General features: G+C 42.3%; 2 protein-coding genes across 3 annotated transcripts in view; one reads left to right on the forward strand and one right to left on the reverse strand.

The window, feature by feature from the left end:
- Positions 1 to 16,792, forward strand: part of Ryr3 (ryanodine receptor 3) — a 556,876-nt gene extending 540,084 nt beyond the window's left edge. The window contains 11 exon segments of the mRNA XM_063250329.1: positions 1,092 to 1,222; positions 5,540 to 5,582; positions 6,047 to 6,174; positions 6,573 to 6,633; positions 6,955 to 7,101; positions 8,497 to 8,631; positions 10,417 to 10,573; positions 11,480 to 11,544; positions 11,902 to 12,002; positions 14,847 to 14,898; positions 15,832 to 16,792. Coding sequence (XP_063106399.1) covers positions 1,092 to 1,222; positions 5,540 to 5,582; positions 6,047 to 6,174; positions 6,573 to 6,633; positions 6,955 to 7,101; positions 8,497 to 8,631; positions 10,417 to 10,573; positions 11,480 to 11,544; positions 11,902 to 12,002; positions 14,847 to 14,898; positions 15,832 to 15,927 — 1,116 coding nt within the window. The 3' untranslated portion in view covers positions 15,928 to 16,792.
- Positions 16,793 to 17,192: 400 nt separating this feature from the next.
- The window catches only part of Aven (apoptosis and caspase activation inhibitor), a 208,375-nt gene continuing 206,091 nt past the window's right edge, over positions 17,193 to 19,476 (reverse strand). For both annotated transcript variants that reach the window (XM_063250327.1, XM_063250328.1), the window contains 2 exons: positions 18,324 to 18,684; positions 17,193 to 17,479 (listed from right to left, as the gene is read on the reverse strand). In XM_063250327.1, the coding sequence (XP_063106397.1) occupies positions 17,364 to 17,479; positions 18,324 to 18,684 (477 nt within the window). In that variant the 3' untranslated portion in view covers positions 17,193 to 17,363. The remainder of the gene's footprint in view (positions 17,480 to 18,323; positions 18,685 to 19,476) is intronic.

The raw sequence follows: 19,476 nt of genomic DNA on the forward strand, positions 1-19,476 counted from the left end.
TTTGCTGTTACACTTCACACTGCCAAAGTAATGGTTGCACTGTATGATAGATGCTTAGTTAAGAGGAGAAAGACATCAGATTTGTGTTTTTACATATAGGAACAGACAGTGTATGAAAGGCTTTGTCCTATCTGTGGTTTCAGGCATTCCTTGAAGGTCTTGGAATGTATCCCACACCGATAAGTTAGCTCTCTGTGTAAGGGAGTCACAGTCATACCAGATAGGTCTGCTACTGCCTGGCAGAAGCTCTTTACAGAAAAAAAAACTTCAACCAAAAGGCAGTATATAGAGTCTTCTGAATCCTCATATTCTCTCAGACAGTGAGTGCTTCATGAAACCATCAGCTGAATATGTCCCTAGTCTTAGAAGAGAGTTAGACCATCTCAACATGTTCCTATGGGTGCACTCTGTACTCTAGGGGAGGGAGGAAGGGGAGGAGAATATTGCATCAGTCACTTTCCTATTGCTGAACACAATACCCAGCACCCACAATTTGATGTTTATTTTGGCTCAGAATTTTCAGAGGATGCAGTCCATGCTCAATGGACCCCAAATCAGAAACAGCATAGCAAAAGGGAATGTTAAAGGAAAACTGCTCAGTCCCACATGGTAGCCAGGAAACAGAGAGAAGGGAGGAGCCAGGCACAAAAATAACCCCTTCCAGTCACACCCCTGGTGACCCACTCCCTCCAGCCAGGCCCCTCTTCAAACATGGGTCTTTGCGGGGACACTTTAGATCAAAACCATAACAAGTGTGCTTTCTAAGTCTTTGTTCCATTCCAAGCCTAGGAGTGTTAGGAAACCTAACCATTCACCCTGGCACATGTCTACACAAGGCTTTCTCAAAAGTCCAGCTTGTATAAGTATCAGCTACTGGGCTGAAGCCTTAAAGGGGACTCACATGAGATCAGCTCTTGAAGGAATATTAGCCAAAGGAGTGAAAGGAGATTTATTTGGCCTTGATCCCACAACTAGGCACCCCAAAATCTCAGTATAAGGAGATTCCTACTCTGAAGTTGGAAGGTGAATTTGGGACAAATGCCTGGCAGCAGGTGCTTTAACCATAAAACCTTACGTCTTCCCACTCCTAGGTCCCTTTGGTGGTGTTCAAAAGGGAGAAAGAAATTGCCAGGAAGCTGGAGTTTGATGGCCTGTACATCACTGAGCAGCCATCTGAGGACGACATCAAGGGGCAGTGGGACCGCTTAGTCATTAACACACCGTAAGTGTCCCTCCATCCCAAAGGAGTTTCTTTTATAAGTAGAATAACTCTTCCCTGGCCTTGTAGACTGATTAACATAAGCTTTCCTTAGATTTTCAGGACTTTTTACTTTTTCTCATTCAAAAATGTGCCTATCGCCCTTCAAATTCTTATATGTATCTCTGTGGACTGAATGAAGGATAGGATGTCATCAGGAGGGACTAAGCATATTTAATTAATATATAATGTCCTGTAGAACATAATTTAAACTAGATTCCCCTCTTTGTGTCATACAGTGTTTCCAGGACTTAACTGGCCTAGAGGTTTAGAGATCCCACAGAGCTGCTTCTCCCCCAATGCAGTGGCATTTCTGTGACCATCACCGAAGGCTTCTCCTTAAATAAACAGTCAGATGGTGACAGACCTCCTCCCAAAAGAGCATGAAGGGGCAGTTAAGAGAGGATGGCTTGGGTTAGAGATATTAAGGGATGTGGGGGAACCGTCTTTGCTAGTGTGCATGTGGTGCTGTCAGGGAAACAGCACCGATTCCTGAAGCAGACAGGCAAGGCACCAAGTCAGCCGAGGGGGACTGCTCAGGGGACTGTTTGTTGCCTTGGGCGAGGAAATCAAGCCTGGAACCTGTGGACATAACTCGAGGAATAATGAATGTATGTCACATGCCTGGCACACAGTGCACATCAAGCGGTTACTCATGAGCTAGGAGTATAGTTCAGTGGCAGAGCACTTAACTAGCAAGCCCTGGGTTTGAGCCCCAGCACCATAAAATAGATAACTGTGTGTGTTTTTTTACAGTTATGCACTGTCTTTCCTTTAACTGTTTGAAAAATGGCCATCACTATTAACAATGTTCTCTAATACCAGAACATCATGGTAATAAAAATGAGAGGTAGAAGGTGAATTATTGTGGTGAAAGTAATGGGATTAACTATGTAAATTAAGGTTGACTGCACGGAAACTCAGCCATGCCAATCAAGATGTACACATTTATAAACAACTCCCTAGACTCAGCAGAAAGAAACTGCTTCTTATCCAAAGATGACCAAATAAACTGAGAGACGGCTGCGAAAGTTTCTTTAGCAGTCTCTAAAAAGGAAAGGCCTTTTTCTTAGGGACATCAAAACTGTGAGCAGTGCAGATCCAAAGTCGGCCCCTGGTGTAAATCCCTGCTGGTTACACGTGAGAAACAAGGAAACAACTAAACATTGTTTTTTATAGTTTGCCATTACATTGGGGAAGTTTTGACACTATGAAATAATTTAATTCTTCAGGAAGCTTTCTGTAGTTATCAGTAACATGTGGTGGTGTGGCCTAAAAAATCCCAGTAAAAATGCAGCTCATTTTCCAGAAATTTATTCTAAGGAGATAATGAAACAAATGTATTAAAATGTCCCAATAAGAATATTTGCTAATACTTTTTATTTCAAGTAGCTTAAATCTCCCCAAATAGGGAAATGCATACATAGAATGAGTAGTGGATTTAAAATTTCTACAGTCTAATCTTTAATTTTTTGTACACTAATGGCATCATAGTACATGGAGTACTTTGTAACTTGATTTTTTTCAATTATTTTTATATCAGGAAGAACTATTTTTAATTAAATATAATTTTAATTGGCACATATTTATATTTAGTTGTGGAATTCAGTATTATAATTCAATATATGTACACAGTGTCTAACGATCAAATCAAGGTAATTAACATTTCCATCTCCTCAAACATTATCATTTCTAGTTTTAGGAGCCTTCAAACTCTCTCCTCCAGCTATTTTGAAATGTGTAATTAATTATAGACTGTCACTGGCCCGTTGTGCTGTATAGCTTAGAACTAACCCTCTTAAGATGTTTTTTAATTCCTACTGTTTATGCTAATTTCTTATTTTTATTTTCTTACACATATACAACCACATGCAAAATGTACATATGCATTTTTAAAAATAAACTACAAAGATTAAAAAATAGAATAGTGCTAAAAATTTGAAAGCTATCCTCCTTGATCATCCTTCATACACCAGCCAATGTATTTTCTAATATTCATATTAATTCTCAATGAGTTAGTGATATTTGTGATATTCATTCTCCTGCTTTAAATTATAGTTTTACCACTTATTTATCTCTAAATATAACCCTTCATTCTAACTATTTTGAGCTATATACAACTGGGATTGTAATGCTGTGTGAATTATATTGTCACTTGAATCTTTTGTTAGGCTTTAAGTTTGAGTCTCACCTTATATTAATGCATATTCCTATAGTTTGCTCATTTTTAGAACTGTAGCATGTTTTAATGTGTTCATATATTAACATATATTTACCTTTTCATGAAAGTGGACATTTCAATGGTTTCTAGTTTCTGAGTATTAAAAAAAGTCCTTTGTAAACATCCCTATATCTAGTACAGAAGTCAAAGAGTTTCTCTAGAGTAGACCAGGAGAGGCATTTGCTGAAGAGTAGAATATATAAAATATTTTTCCAATATAATACATCCTAAAAGTACATTACTGAAAGTTTCTATTTCTTTCCTTGATTGTCAGCACTTGCTATTGTCAGAAAATTTTACTTCCCTGATTAAAGAGATTGAGCATCTTACAATTTTTTTCTGAATATTTATATGTAAATATATTCTTTATTTATGCATTTTATTCCTAAACACCTATTCTCTACACCATATTTTAAGGAATATTGCCAGATGAAAACATATGTTCTACCTTCAAGGAGCTTCTGATCCTAGTGAGGTGATAAGAAATTGAAAATGCTCAGAGCACAGTAAGGTCACAACTTTCAAAGTCTCTGCCCTCAGCATCACTTGTAGAATCTTCTACTAGGGACAAACTGTGAACAAAGCTGAGTATGTTACAAATCATCCCATAATGAATTTTAGAGGAAAGAGATATCAGTGTGGCAGAGGAAGCATGGCTTGGTCTCTGCTTGTTTTTTATTAGATTCTAAATGCAATACATAAGAAAAACTCAAGCAGCAGAGAGTGTACAGAGAAGAAAGTAAAAAACAATTATTTTTATCTTCCAGAAATAATCCTATTAGCAATTTATTCGGTAACATCAGCATTTTTTAAAATTTTAATTGTTAGATTATTAAAAGAAACTATTTTAATGAGTCCACATATATATGTATATGTATATATATTTGTTTTGTTGTGTTTTTCTTTTTAGAAACTAAAACCCTGTTATAGGCGAGGAGGCCTTCACTCAAAGTCATAGCCTATTAAGAAGTCCCCCACCTCCTCTTCTCCAGCAGATCTCTCTAGAATAGGAGACTGTTATATTTCAGATCCTGAAACAATAGCCTGAATAAAGGAAAGTTAAGAATGCCCACACTAAGGGCCAGAGTTTTGGCTGTAATCAAGCCTAGCACACAAGCCTCCCAGGTGAGATCCAGCCATTCTAGATAGAATTGATGTATTTTAAAGAGGTTTTGCCAACACATCTGCAGGTGACAATTCTTTCTCCCTTTTAACACTAAGAAATTATTTGCAGTGAAGCTGGGATGGGCTACAGGCAGAGGAAAGCCGTCTCCCTGGGGATACTAGGGAGGAGGACTGAACAAGAAACCACTTCCAGAGAAAACAGGGCTGTAACTCCCGGAAGAAAGCACTCGTCACAGAATTTAGTGGGAATGAAAAAAGAGAAAAGCATTCATGTTAAGACAAACCATATGTAAAATAACTAATGTAACTCCAAGTTGGGAAACCATAAAATTAGTGACCTTACATATACACTTTATCGCATCCTGTATCTCCAATATCTCCCTGGATACCGGAGGGACACTGCTCACTGAATGGAACTGTAAATCTAGGCTTAGTTTCAGCTGAGCTGTGATGAGGAAAAGGATAAAGAAGCATATAACTGGACCACGGCAGATGCAGTGGTACAGGAAGGCTGCCAGGCACAGAGTCGTGTAAACAGGGTTGTAAACACAGTTGCACCCAGGAGCTGGGTGTGCAGGATGACAGGTAGGCGATGCAAGCTGGCACCTTTCAAAAAATGACAAACATGTGCAGTAGCTGCTTTGGGCTACTCTGTCCTTTGAATTTCTGGTCCTTAATCACAACGTTGAAATAAAAAATGAAGAGTGGCTTCCAAATGTTTCAGAAGCCAAGACAAAGTAGTAAAACCATACATCAGTCAATCTGTGATGACTCTGAACTTCAATCACATCTTGAATTCTTCAGTGAGCAGGACAGAAACCCAAAAAAAAAAAAAAAAAAATCACAGGTTCAGACGTTCAATCTAGAAAATTTCTTGATGTGCTTGCCTTGATGTTTTAAGAATTAAGGACCTGCCTTTTTCATCTTCGTTTCAGATCCTTTCCCAATAACTACTGGGACAAGTTTGTGAAGAGAAAGGTATGCCTTGTCAGTGGGGTGAGCACAGTGATCCCAAATGAACTCAATACATACTCATTATCAAGTATTCCACATGCAGATATGCACAAACAGGGTATTAGCTCTAACTTACTATCCTGAGAAAAGGAAGTCACAGAAGTGGCAGCACATGACAGTCTGTAGATTTCTGACTGCATTCTCAGTCTGCCTCCAGCAGCTTAACACAGTGCTGCTTCTCTACACATTAGGATTTTTCTCCCCTCCAAAATGATGCCATCTTACAAAGCAGTACCCACTTCCTTGCCTTTACCACTTCACTTTTCACTGGGGATTATTTTTTTCTCTTTTCCTGTTCCATTTTGAATCCTATCTTCTTCAATCCTTTGGAAAAGCCTAATGGATAGCAAAGTTTAGAAGGTCACAGAGCCAAAAGAATGTGGATAATGACGTGTGGCCCAGTTCACCCTGTCATCTCTCCACTTTAGGTGATCAACAAGTATGGAGATCTCTACGGAGCAGAGCGCATTGCTGAACTCCTGGGTTTGGACAAAAATGCCCTTGACTTTAGCCCAGTGGAAGAGATCAAAGCAGAGGCTGCTTCTCTGGTGTCATGGTACAGCATTTAGGAGTTTTGATTCAAAGTGGCTAGAGTGGGTCCTTGGTCTTCCCATTCCTCTCAGGTATGCTAGAGGAGGAGATTGCAGCCATGGCCAGGCCTGCCACAGGCAATTATTCATCTAGCTTCTAACACTGGGAAACAATGGCTTTTCAAAACTTCAAGACCAGTAAGGTATTTTCATACCCAGTAGAGCTAGAAGAGAGAGACTAATTAAGATTTCAGGATGTGTGGTTCTTTGTCTTTGTCTCTGGGGAACCCATATTACTTGATAAAGTTCACAGCTGTATTTGGCTTATTAAACCTGAGAAGAAAAAAAGCTTGATTTCCCCCTTATTAAACACTTAACTAAATCTTGACATTTATAAGTTATGAAATTATTTGCTCCCCTTTAGGCTGAGTTCCATCGACATGAAATACCATATCTGGAAGCTGGGAGTTGTTTTCACTGACAACGTAAGTGTCTCACTTGGAAAAGCAAAATTCAGAGGTATAAGTGGACTGATTCTACAGGGAAACAAGCCAGGGGAAAGCCCAGAAAGCTCCAGGGACTGCTTTTCAGAGACCAAGAGCCTTAGGGTGCTGAGGCACACTTCTCCCTTGTGCAGCAGTGTGAGGCTGGTGGGCTTCTCCTGGCAGCCCTCGGATGCTCGTAGCTGGTCAGCACTCACATCCCTTTGTTCTCACTTTGTTCCTGGAAATGGAGGAGGGTGGCTTAATGAGCACATCATGCTGCACAAATGCTTGAGAAGTTGTTGATTCATTTTCCATTTCTAGTCCTTTCTCTACCTCGCCTGGTATACAACCATGTCGATCCTGGGCCACTACAACAACTTCTTCTTTGCTGCTCATTTGTTGGATATCGCAATGGGCTTCAAGACCTTGAGGACGATTCTGTCATCTGTAACTCACAATGGCAAACAGGTACCGGATTTCTACCAATTTGGAAATATGACAACAGGTAGACTATGACAGGAAGGAATAGTGCATAATGTGCCTTTTGGCCAGACACTTGAATGAACAGTAATTGTTGTGTAAAATGTTAGACAATTAAAAATATAACTGTAGTTGTCATGTAAGAGTCATAAGAGCTTGGCTTAGAGACTATTAACACTAAAATCAAATCAGGGGAGCAGATAGATGATGCACAAAGTGATGGGCATCTCCAAATCGATTTGGAGACCTTCATTAGATCTGTCTCTGCAGCTCTGATATACTCCCTGAAAGTTACAAAGTAGCCATGTATAATTAGAACACTCTCCAAATACTTTTGTCACGTGTCCTTAAACAATGAGTTAAAACACATACTTTAATATTTAGTTTGTAAAATAAAAATATAAAATAAATTACTGGATATAGCAATACTAAAGTCCACTAATGGCTTCTTCTTGTCTACTAATTCAAACTGCTTAGCATTTCATTCCTCCAAAGTACAGTTCTTTATATATGAGACTTAGTTGTAGGAGAGGAAGAAAAGGAGGAAATTAAAATATGCCATGTCTTAGATGCTATGACAGTCTCATGACCACCTTGTGAGATTGATGTTATACTCACTTGACAGGTAATAGAACTCAGGCTCAGAGAAGCTAAGCATTTTATTTAAGATCATGCAACTCAGTGGCAGAGATTGGACTCATGCATTAGAGTGGGAGCTGTGTTGTGCATCCCTGAGAACTGCTAGCTCTGTAAAAACAACACGATCTTCTCATTACATCCTCATTCCTCAATCCTTGAGTATTTTTGTAGTTTACAGATATCCAAGCCACGGTTACTCTGCTGGGCTGTCATAACAAACTGTCACCCATGGGATGGAAGTTTATGTTTCCTCCTGCAGGCAGGGCATCTAGTATCAAGGTACTGACAGTTAGCTTACCTTCAAGGCCTCTCTCCTTGATTTGTGAACAGCTGCCCTCTGGTGGAGACCTTTTTACACAACTGTTCCTCTGTGCGCATGCATCTGGTGTCCCAGTCTTTTCTTAAAAGGATGCTAGTGAAGTCAGATTCAGACCCAGTCCATTTCTAACTTAATCATTTCTTTAAAGGCTGTGCCTCCAAACACCATCTTATTCCTGAGGCGTGGCCTTAGGGGTTCAGCATATGCACTGGAGAGAACACGATTCAGCCCAACACTCCATCATTACTTTGTTCAACCAGTATCTGTCCCTGTCTGCCCACTGTGTGACAGCCTCCATCACCACCCTGCCCACCTCCCTTCACTCTTCGTGGGCCTCCCAGTCCCTCTGTTTCAAGTCATTCATGAGCCTCCACAATGGAGACCCTACTTCCTTCCCTTTCCTCTTCGCTTCTCCCCTCCCCCAGCTGGTTCTGACTGTGGGTCTCCTGGCGGTGGTGGTTTACCTCTACACGGTGGTGGCTTTCAACTTCTTCCGCAAGTTCTACAACAAAAGTGAAGACGACGATGATCCCGACATGAAGTGTGATGACATGATGACGGTGAGAGTCCCTATACTACGAGGCCACCATGTCACTCTGCCTCCCCAGGAGAGATGAGCCATAGATGTAGGCTTGGAAAACTATGTGCCAGAACCCTTAGTTACAGTCACATAGAGGCTGGAGCAAAAGATGGCTTGTCCAAAGGGGAAAGTGTACAGGCAAGAGGGCTGATAGAAATAGGTTTCCTTTGTGGGGTCGAAGCCTCCTGGAGAGGGAAGCACACTGCAGTGGGGTCATCATTCAGCTCACTTTACCTGGGATAAGAGATGCCCTTGTGAATGACCCACATCTAGATTTCCTGGAAGAAAACTTACTCTCTTCTTTAAAAAATGACAATAATGTCCATGAATAAAGTACTTGATTTTATCCAGCCAGTAGATTCTTTCAAAGCACCACCAAAGTTAAAGGATCTGACTACAGGGTCACTTTAGGGGAGGTCCCAGCAGGCAAGGCTCCAACTGGAGATCAAGAACAGCTCAGGGTGACCCAGCACTGCTGCAGTAGCATTGCTAAAATTTATTGTGACGTGATTTTAGGAAAACTCTGTGTGTGTGTGTGTGTGTGTGTGTGTGTGTGTGTGTGTGTGGTGTCTGGGACAGGTGGCAGCAAACTGCTCCATGTGAGCATGCCTCTATACAAAAAGGACACTGACTGTGCTTTCCTTATTCCTCCTTGGGACAAACACCTACAAGACAGCAGTACTAGGTTGCAGGGCGCGCATATGACTCACACCTAGCTTCAGGCTCCATAGGCTCTTCCTTTGTCTTTCAAGCAAACACCCTTTCCTGCTGAGTCTAACCCATGCAGTTAGATGGGGAGATGAGGGTGCCCTCCAGTGAGCCAGTGCCCAGTTGCCTACATTGGATCAAATATGCGGCAGAAAGTCTAACATAGGACCCTTATCCAAAATGCTTGGAATCAAAAATGTCTGGATTTTTTTTTTTTCTGACAGAGTCTCCCTATGCAGTTCAGGCTGGCCTTGAGCTCACTTTATAGTCCAGGCTAGTCTCGAACTCACACTGATCCTCCTGTCTCAGCCTCCCTAGTGCTGGGACATTATATGTGCACCACCACACCTGGCTTGATTTTTTCTTTTGATTTTGCAATATTTACATATAGTTAATGAGGTGTCTTGGGGGTGGAACCCAAGCCTGTGAAATTTGTGTTTCACATACATCTTATGCACATAGTCTGAAGGTAAGTTTATACAGTATATTTTGATGACTGCAACCCATCACACTAGGTCAAGTGTGGGATTTTCCATTTGTGGTTGTAGTCAGCTCTCAAAAGAATTTTACATTTTAGAGCATTTTAAAATACAGATTAAAGGTATTCAATTTCTGTCTAAGATGCTGCAGAAATCCTGCCCCTCTAGTTTTATAGGGTATGAAGAAGCAGTTGGAACATTTTATAAGAGTTTATAGCACAGCTAAAGAACTACACTGACACCCCTGAAACTAATCTAGTATAAGCCATACTCACCAACCCTTAAAAGTCTTTCAACTTATGCACCTTAAATGAATCCTGTTGTATCAAATAGTTCAAAACGATCTTTTTAAAAAAATGGACCAAAATACACTTAAGTATAACAATCTTTCCACTGTTGTGAACACCAAACCTAGCAGGGGAACAGTGACAGCAGCATGAAAACCAGCCTGACTGAGGAGTCCCCTGCTGCTTGTCGAGGGCTGTCACCATCTGACCTCATCTTATGAATGACAGGGCCATCTCGCTGGAAACAAACTCAACTCTCTTCGACCTGAATCGCCACTGTTCTTCTCCTAGTGTTACCTTTTCCATATGTACGTGGGAGTGAGAGCGGGAGGCGGCATTGGCGACGAGATTGAAGACCCTGCTGGTGACCCCTATGAAATGTACCGCATTGTCTTTGACATCACCTTTTTCTTCTTTGTCATTGTCATCCTTCTGGCCATCATTCAAGGTACGGTTGGTTGTCAATTGTCTAAGTATGAATAAGGTTTAATCAGGACTTTTCTTCTGTATCAATGACCTGATTTGTAAATTCATTTACTTGTTAATTTAGCATTTACTGAGCATACTATATATGAGGCCGTGGCTATACATAAAAAGCCAAGGTCAGGGATATAGTTCAGCAGTACAGCACCTGGCTGGCAAGTGCGAGGTTGTGAGGTCCATTCCTGGTACCAAAAAAAAAAGCCAAAGATATGCCAAGGCATTGATACAAGAAACTTAAGAATCCACACCAAGGACTTCCTTCTTCCTGTTCTCTATGTGAATCACCCACACTTCGCCTTCCTAGCAAGGTCCTGTGGCTCATCTTGCACAGTCTTTGTCCTCCCAGGCAGTAAAATGAGGAGGAAGCAGAGAGAGAAACTATGCAAATGTCGTATTTTATCATCTTTTGGGGGGACAGGAAGGGGTACTGATATCTTAGTCAGCAGCTTCTCAGAACTGGTGAAAGGAAGATGACGAGGTGGGTTTGAGTCAGGCTGAGCTGGGGAACCTGCACCATACGCAGCCGTTATTAGCTAGAAGCAGTGACAGGAGGACCCTGGGGTCAGGAGACCAGGAAGAGCCCACTGTGAAGTCTGAAAGCATACTGTTGAGCAAAACAGAAGAACGAAAGAATGGTGGAGAGGACAGGATTCTGAGGAGGAACCAGAAACAGCACGCAAGTGGAAAAATAAGAAGCAGTCAAGATACAGCTTTTGAAAAGCAGGATATTTTTCCTAATTTGGCTTTAAATAGTTCAGTTTGTAACTCACTTTCTGGACAAAATGAAGTGCCTTCTTCTACCTCATCTCTCCTATCCCCGGGCCCCCTACACAGAGTATGTTTAAAATACAGTCTGTATTTAAAATTCTAGGTCTTATTATTGATGCTTTTGGAGAGCTGAGAGACCAGCAGGAACAAGTGCGAGAAGATATGGAGGTAATTGTCCAGTAACTCTGCCCTCCTTTTACATCCTGATAGCAGAAAGAGATTTTTTTCAGCAATAGGTGTGGTTAATTAGTTGCCCCTAGGCAAAACTACAAGCGGCGCTCCTTTGCCATGCCTGTCCTCCCCCTGCTCTGTGCCCATCTACCAGCTGTGCCCCCTGCTGCTGCCCTCGCCCCACCACCCCCAAGCCAAGACAGAAGGGAGCCCACTGCTCAGGTAACCAGGAGTGAGGTAGGAGGCTCCGTGCAGTCAACAACTAATAGCCAAGAGCCCTTCAGAGAACTTCATTATTCCCCAGTTCAACATAGACTGTTACCTTTTCTGAAATACTCCTGTTATTTTCTGTAGACTAAATGCTTCATCTGTGGCATTGGCAATGACTACTTCGACACAACCCCTCATGGTTTTGAAACACACACACTGCAAGAGCACAACTTGGCCAACTACTTGTGAGTATTCTTGGTTACCCGAGATGATGCGGGCAGGGAAACTGTTAAGAATTTAAAAAAAAAAATTATGTCCCATGGCTCCATCTCTGTTGATGCCATCTCTTCCCTTTTCTCTGGATAAAGTAGCAGTGATTAGGAACCCCCAGGTGTCGTTAGGAGCCTCGGTCAGATGTGCATCACAAGCTGTTCTCCCTCCCAGCTGGGCGCCTCTCAGCCGTGCCTGGACCATCTCTTCTCAGGGACACACACCCCTGGCCACGTCTTTCTCATCTCAAGTTGTCTTGTTGACACAAACATGCTTTATCTAATCCTCAAGAAAGTCCATTTTTACTTCCAGCTATTGCCCACTTCTTTTTCCCCATCTGCGAAACCTGAAAGCCACCTGGGCTCCATCTCTATTTTGCTTCCCATTTTGCCATGAGTTCCCTCCCCATCCTGTCACAAGACTTGGTCATATCAAGAGGCCAGTGACTCGTACACGGCCAACTTCTGTGGCTAATTTTCAGGCCATCACATCTGTGCACAGCTCCCGTGGATAAACAAACTCTGTAAGAGTGGGCTATTTTGGTGTGTGAATGCTCTACCCTGCATTATTTCAAGTCTAGAACACTGGTGGTGAATCTTTTAGAGCTTTCAATGATGCAAACAGCAACATACCATAGGTCTGCTACCACCGATCTAGAGAAATACCTGGCAGCAGTGGCAAGCAGAAGTGAGTACAGTGGGCCCTTGACTTATGAACTCACTTCTTTGATGAGGGCTGGTTGTTAACTCAAAACTTTTTCCCATAATAAATAATGGAGGGCCAGGGATAGAGCTCAGAGGCACAAGCAACTCAAGGTCCTGAGTTTGATTTCAAGCACCAAAAGAAATAATGGAAATACCCATAACATGTTCTGAACCTCCCAAAGCACTCTGCAACCTTTTCATAATAAAGTTGTATGATGTGCATAAGTTAACAGAAAAATCAGTAATTTTCCTAGTGTATTCACTGAAGAGTACAAAATGTGCTGTTTACCAGAAACAATTCCCTATGTGCTCACCATTCATGCTGATGTCTCTGGCTTACAGGGAGAGAGGATGAAATGAAAGGGGACTGCTTAGAAAGGGAGTCCCCTTCCTTACAACTTCAGAATCTGGCTCTAAGGTGTCCTTTCTCTGCTTGGGAGAGTTTACAGCCCACTAGGTCCTGCTTTTAGCTCACTAGGATGCAACCTTTTCAGAGCTAAAAACTGGTCCAAGGTGGTCTGTTTCTTTTAACACTGTTCTTTTCCACTATGAGTGCTTATTCTATCTCCCCTTCCTAAGCTTCTTTTCTGGCTTTTCTGGGACCATTTTGATAGTAGTAATCAAAATGTTATATAAAGCACTGACCAAAATCACGTATCTGAGCATGTGCATCTGGACTGACAGACACATGTACACTAACGTATGTTTTGGCATCGTGAGTCTTTATTTACAACTGCATTAGCAGCTGGCATTCGAGTTGTAACGCGACTCTCATCGTTAAGTTAGACCCAAAGTTCCAATTGTAACTCAAGTTGTTTACAAGGAGGCCAATTCTAACTCAAGGGTCCACTGTACTGTACTCCTAAGGTAAAGCATTTGCTCAAGAACAAGGTATTGGAGCTTACGTGCCATGGATTGATTCCTATGAAACAACTTAAGAGGATGTATGACATCACAGATTATGTATTTCGGATTCTGTAACTGATCATTTTCAGGAGGAAAAAAATGCTCTGCTCCCAACTGATCTTCCCCACCCCACTACACTGTATTATTTAGAAAGCCCTAACCTGTCTTTAGGATAGCACAGCAACAGCCTTTGTATCAAATAGCATTATCAAAAAGTAGTAGGAAAGATAGGTTTTAAAAAACAGAATTTGAACACCCTCATATCCTGTTAGTCACTTCATTCTCAGGAAGAGAATTCACATTTTAGTGCAGGTAATAAAGTGTACATGCCAGTAAGTGTACACACAGCCTTGTGTCAGCACCAGAGGATTACAGAGGAGGAAGGGCCTTAGTCATCTAAGTTGAGACTCCTTTCCATGACTCCTTGTAGCATTTTGTGGTCTATTTTCTGTGTCTGCCTCATAGGAAATGCTGCTTTAGTTAAATAAATCTGTTAGGGAGGGAATAATGTCCTACTGACCTGGGTCTCAAATATTATAAAGAATACTGACCCTACCTTTTCTTAGTCATGATAGAGAAAACAGGAGAAAACCAGCATTTTAGGAGCTGTTTCTGTGGGCCAGGATCTGAAATATACACACACACAGCACTATCCCGAGATAGCTCACTTTTCTAACAGGATCTTTGAAAACTGTCTGAGACTATGTACTGTCCATGTAATGTGAGTCTAGAGCTTAGCCCTGCGAGAAACTGTGTTACAGACAAACCATGGTTAGAGAAAGTAAAACTACTCTAGCATTTTGCACTTGTCTAAAAGCTTTAAAAAAATACTTCTGTAAGAATGCAAAGCATTTAATAAGGTGAACTCCTTTCTCCATTGTTCATGACTGATATCCTTGAGGTACACATGTGATTTTAAGCCTCCATTTTTAGGAGATGATAAATTGGCTTATTAATTTTTAGAAAGGTTGGGCTATCATTTTAATACGATTTTTAATAAAATGGTGGATAAAACACTACCTTGCCAGCCTAGTATCAGCTCAAGGTTTGTGATAAGAAGAATCTCACCTCACAAGACTTTGCCACACTTCCTGTTTTTAAGGCATAATTTTTTAACCTTGTGCCCAGTTCAACTAAATTCAAAATGAACTTAGGTTTCTTATTAAAATGTCTAATATTTTCTCCGTATGGCTTTTTCCTTTGTTCCAGGTTTTTTCTAATGTATCTGATTAACAAAGATGAAACAGAGCACACGGGTCAGGTGAGAAATAAAACTACTTTAATTCAATACCACACACTTGGAGTACATCTTCGCATCCTGAAGTCTTAGTGCATAAATAGCGACCTAATGACTCCCACCTATTAGGGTCCTGCATGCTTCTTCCATCACCTGTGATTCCAAGGCGACCCTGCTCTGTTCCAGAGGTGGCGAACCTATGGCATGCATGCTGTAGTGGCTGTTTGTATCACTGAAAGCCAGAAAAGGTTCGCCATCACTGGTATTCCAAAGTCCTCACCTTCCCACCATACACTGATTATTTTCCAAGCTCCTGTGGTTATTGCTTCAGAGGAGAATAGCTGGAGTGGGAAGAACATTACCAGAAGACAGCAAGAAGTGGAGTGGGTGGCTGTGTAAAGAGCAGGAAAATGAGAGTGAGACGGTGTGAGAGACAGCGTGAGGCACACAGCGACTTTGTGTGTGGGTATGGACAGGCATGTGGAGGTGTGCGAGAGAGGATGAGTGAGGAGATGTGTCAAAGAGCCTGTGACGAGGAATGAAAAAGAAACACACAGGCAGAGACAATGAAGGAAAGTAGCAGTTCTTCAACCCAGGATCTGTAGGAAACCTTCTCAACTCCAGCACTGAGTCAAGGGGGAGGCAAGGAGTCCCTGTGTCTCACTGTAGCTCTCCAAGCCAGCACAAGGCATCCTCTCAACATCCATTCTCGTGTGGTCCCCCAATCAGGCTTTGGCAAGAGGGAGGGCGGAACACAAAGGGTGGATCTTCCTCCTCTCTGACAGCACTGTGAGGAAGATGAGAATTCTCATTCCCAAAATGAGGGGACCAGGAAGAGAGCAAAAACGAGTGTGCCTGCTGTCCTCGTGTGTCTTCTTGTGCACTGTCCTATGGGAAGCCCAACTTGGTTTGCACTTACGGTGGTGTAAAAAGTGCCCTCTGTTCACATCATTTCAGGAATCTTATGTGTGGAAGATGTACCAAGAAAGGTGCTGGGATTTCTTTCCAGCTGGGGACTGCTTTCGTAAGCAATATGAAGACCAGCTTGGCTAAATCTGAACAAAGGATGTGCCACGATCCTGGATCGTCAGCTTTCGGTGAAATAAAACCCTCCTTTTACAGCTCTGCAACATATTTGATAAGTGACACTTTCTAAATGTCTTCTCTACACGAAGAAATTTGTTACTTTTGTGAGACTTGGAAGTTGATTTGGCTTTTTGTGCCTAATGGACATATAGTGTGGGTGACGACCCATCAAGACGTGAACAACGGAGAAAAGGGGGAGATGGGGAGGAATCTCTGCTTGAATGCCTTCAAAGTTTTTCAGCTCTAATGTAACTAATCTGTTGCAATGGCAGCACTGATGAAAGGGCCAGAAAAGTCTTGAATGTCTAAGACCTAAAATTTTAAACATCTGAATGTCATACAACAGTCTTTCACTAGTGGCTCATGGTCTGAACTACATAAAATCATGTTAACTGCAGCCTAATTTTTTCCCATGGTACTTGCTAGTGACTGTAACCAGAATCAGCTTGAAAAGCTTTAAGCAGTTAATGAAATAGAAAACAAACCAATACTTTGTTGACACTGAAACATTGATTAAGTGCCTTAAAACCTCTTTAGATATAGCTATGCAAGTTTTTTATGTTTGTGCTCCAGAAGGACAGTTCCATTAAATAGTTGTGTTCAGTCTTACTTTCTGAAACTGCACTTGAAGGTTATTCATAATTTTTTCAGTAACAGCTTGCCAATTGCTGTTATTAGAAAAGTACTGTACTGAAAATTCAGAAAAATCTCAATCTTATGCCAAAATTGAATAATGCTTTAGGGTCCCTTGTAAGTAGTGGAGCTGCTATGTTTTAGGTGAATTTCTCAAATAAAATGAAGTGCCCACGGCAATAAAAAGTAGTACATACCAGTCTGTGGTTTGGTCTTTTATAATGTGCCTCTTCTGAGTGATTCTGCAGCCTCAGTGACTGCTGGGGAAAAGGACATGAGACAGCAGCCTAAGGTTTCACATGAGGAAACCAGAAATCTAGGCCAGAGAATCTTAATTTGGTCAAATGCGAGCCTTGTTGCTTGCATATTTCTCCCCCACTTTGGGTACCAGTGATTGAACTCCTGACCTCACGCTTGCCAGGCAGGTGCTTGTGCTGCTGAGCTACATCCCCACCCCGCCTGCATGTGTTCTTACAGTAGGAAGCTCCTGCTATGCTGTAAACATCAAGAGGAAGGAGGAGGGAAATGTCATGGTGACACCTGCCTTCAGGAAATCTATCAGGTTATTAAGCCAGAAAGCAAACACAACAGGCCCCAAACAGGTTTTGTACAGGTATTATTCTAGATGCTGTCAGACAGGCAGGCTGATGCTGAGAGCACGATGCAGCACACCAGCTGGGGGCATGCCGGTACAGCAGCTGGCCCTAAGGACAGCCCGACGCCCACCTGCACGGCGCAGGCAACCCAAGTTTGCTCGGGCGTTGTTGTCTTTAGGAAATCATGCTGTCCAACCAGTCTTCCAGCTCTTCCTCGGTAACACTTTTAGATGTACTTGGTTGCTCAGATTCTGCCTTCTTTTCTTCAGTCACAGACGGCTTTGTGGGAGCTAGGGAAATAAAAGCAGTGTTAACAACCGACATTAATACCAACATCGAGGGCTGAACCTTCCCCAGCGTTGGTTCCACAATATAATTCAGCCCTGGTTATTACCTTCCCGGTAACAACAGGCACATTCTGGTTTTTGTTACTCCCCTAAGGATGATACAGTCACAGCAAGACACATTAATTAATGGGGTAGAGATTTGGTCTCCTATTTATTCTGAAGTTGAATGTCACTTTTCCCTAGTTTTTTATTTTTTACAGACCAATAGCTCAGCATTCTTTTTCATATTGTAGCATTTTTGTAAGATCACTGATGCTTTTCAGGTGAGTTTGTGGACATAGCAGTGGCCTTAGACCTCATCGCCATCTCACCAAACACAACACAAATTAGAGTTGTTCTTTTGTTTCAAATCAGATCAAAATAGCAAGAAACAAGTAGGAAGAATTGGTTTACAACACTGTTCAGACAGTCAATTAAAAGGTCTGCTGCTGAAGAGCTGAGGGCTACAATGAGCTAAATGTCTTTCTACAGCAGAAGTCCAATTGGCAGCTTCAGGCTTAAAACTGCAGTCAGCCAGGTAGCACCTTGGAAGCTGCGTGTATCCAGTGAGAGGGATGGCGTCACAAAGGGGGCTGAGGGATGCGGTGAGGAAGGTCAGTGGGGGAGGGGGGAGCAGTGAGGAAGTCAGCGGACGGGGCAGGGGGGCAGTGAGCACAGAAACAGATGCCAGGGATAACAACGATGGATCCATGTCAGACAGCGAGGGGTGCCTATCAAGGAGGTGGAGGCAGACTTCTACAAAAACACCCGAATGGAGAAAATGCATGGGAACAGTGGAAAGCCATACCTTGTTCCTCTTGCGCCACCTGTCCATCTTTCTCAGATTTCAGGTCCTGAGACATCTCTTCTGGTAAGATGTCGTCTCCCTCTTTTACAGATGCATCTAAATTAAGCAGCAGATCCAGTTCTTCTTCCAAATGGTCTGCTGCTGACTGCAGCAGAGAATTCGGTTTCTGAGAAGCCCCTGAAGGGGCAGGTCTTGGGCTGTCTTTGCCCAGGGACCCAGGGCACCCAGAAGTGGAAGATCTCAGCTCCGAAATGGGGCCCCTTCCTCCAGGCGCCAGGGGCCCCTTTAACTGCATTCCTAGTCCCTTGCCATCATCCTTTCTCTTTGGTTTCACCTGAGGAAGCTCTAAAGGAACCACACTCTGAAAGAGAAGTACAACAGTCACGTTAAAAGTTCGAGTCTTACCATATTGGCTTAGATGGAAACACAGGCCATCCAACTTTGCATGAGGGAAACTCCATTCAGACTTCCCAGAATGTCTGCCAGCGGGACCCTGGCGTAGCAGCCTTCCTGAACTCAGAGGCAAAGAGGGAACTCAGGACCACATAGGCCTGTGTCACTTTTCCTCCTCAGCTTCTGCTAGCTGGCTCAGAGTTGGAATCCACGGGCCCATGTCTTCCTAGCACTGGAGTGAAGGCTAACCATACATAGGTCTATTTGAATGTGTATTTCAATCTGTAATAACATAGACATCTGTAAAAGTCACCAAGAAGTAACTAGGAATGCAGGCCAGTTCATTATATTTAAATGTGTTAACATAAAAGGAGCAGAAAAATTCCCCAAGAAGTAAGTAATGACTCTCAGCAACATTATTTGAATAAAATGTGCCAGACAAGGAAAAAAAACATACTATTTGATTTGTTTGGGAAAAAAAGGCAAACTTATAGTATTGGAAGCCAGGACAATGGCTGTCTTTCAGACAGACGGGGACCCAGAGAGGGTGTGAGCAGTGCCTTCTGGGGTGCTGAGTACATGGTGGTAAATATGCGAGTGTGTACTTCTCCACAGCTGTGTTACACTCTAAAGAAAGTTAAAACACTTCCCGGGCTGCAATCTAAAGACCAGAATCCCGCTTGGAAGAGAAGGCTGCAGGGCTAGAATGAGGTTCAGCCTCTACAGGGAACTGATCCCTTGTCACTTGGCCCTATATACA

The sequence above is a fragment of the Cavia porcellus genome, unplaced genomic scaffold (assembly GCF_034190915.1).
Source record: "Cavia porcellus strain 051 isolate PalLab524CR breed Dunkin Hartley unplaced genomic scaffold, mCavPor4.1 scaffold_6, whole genome shotgun sequence".
NCBI lineage: Eukaryota > Metazoa > Chordata > Mammalia > Rodentia > Caviidae > Cavia > Cavia porcellus.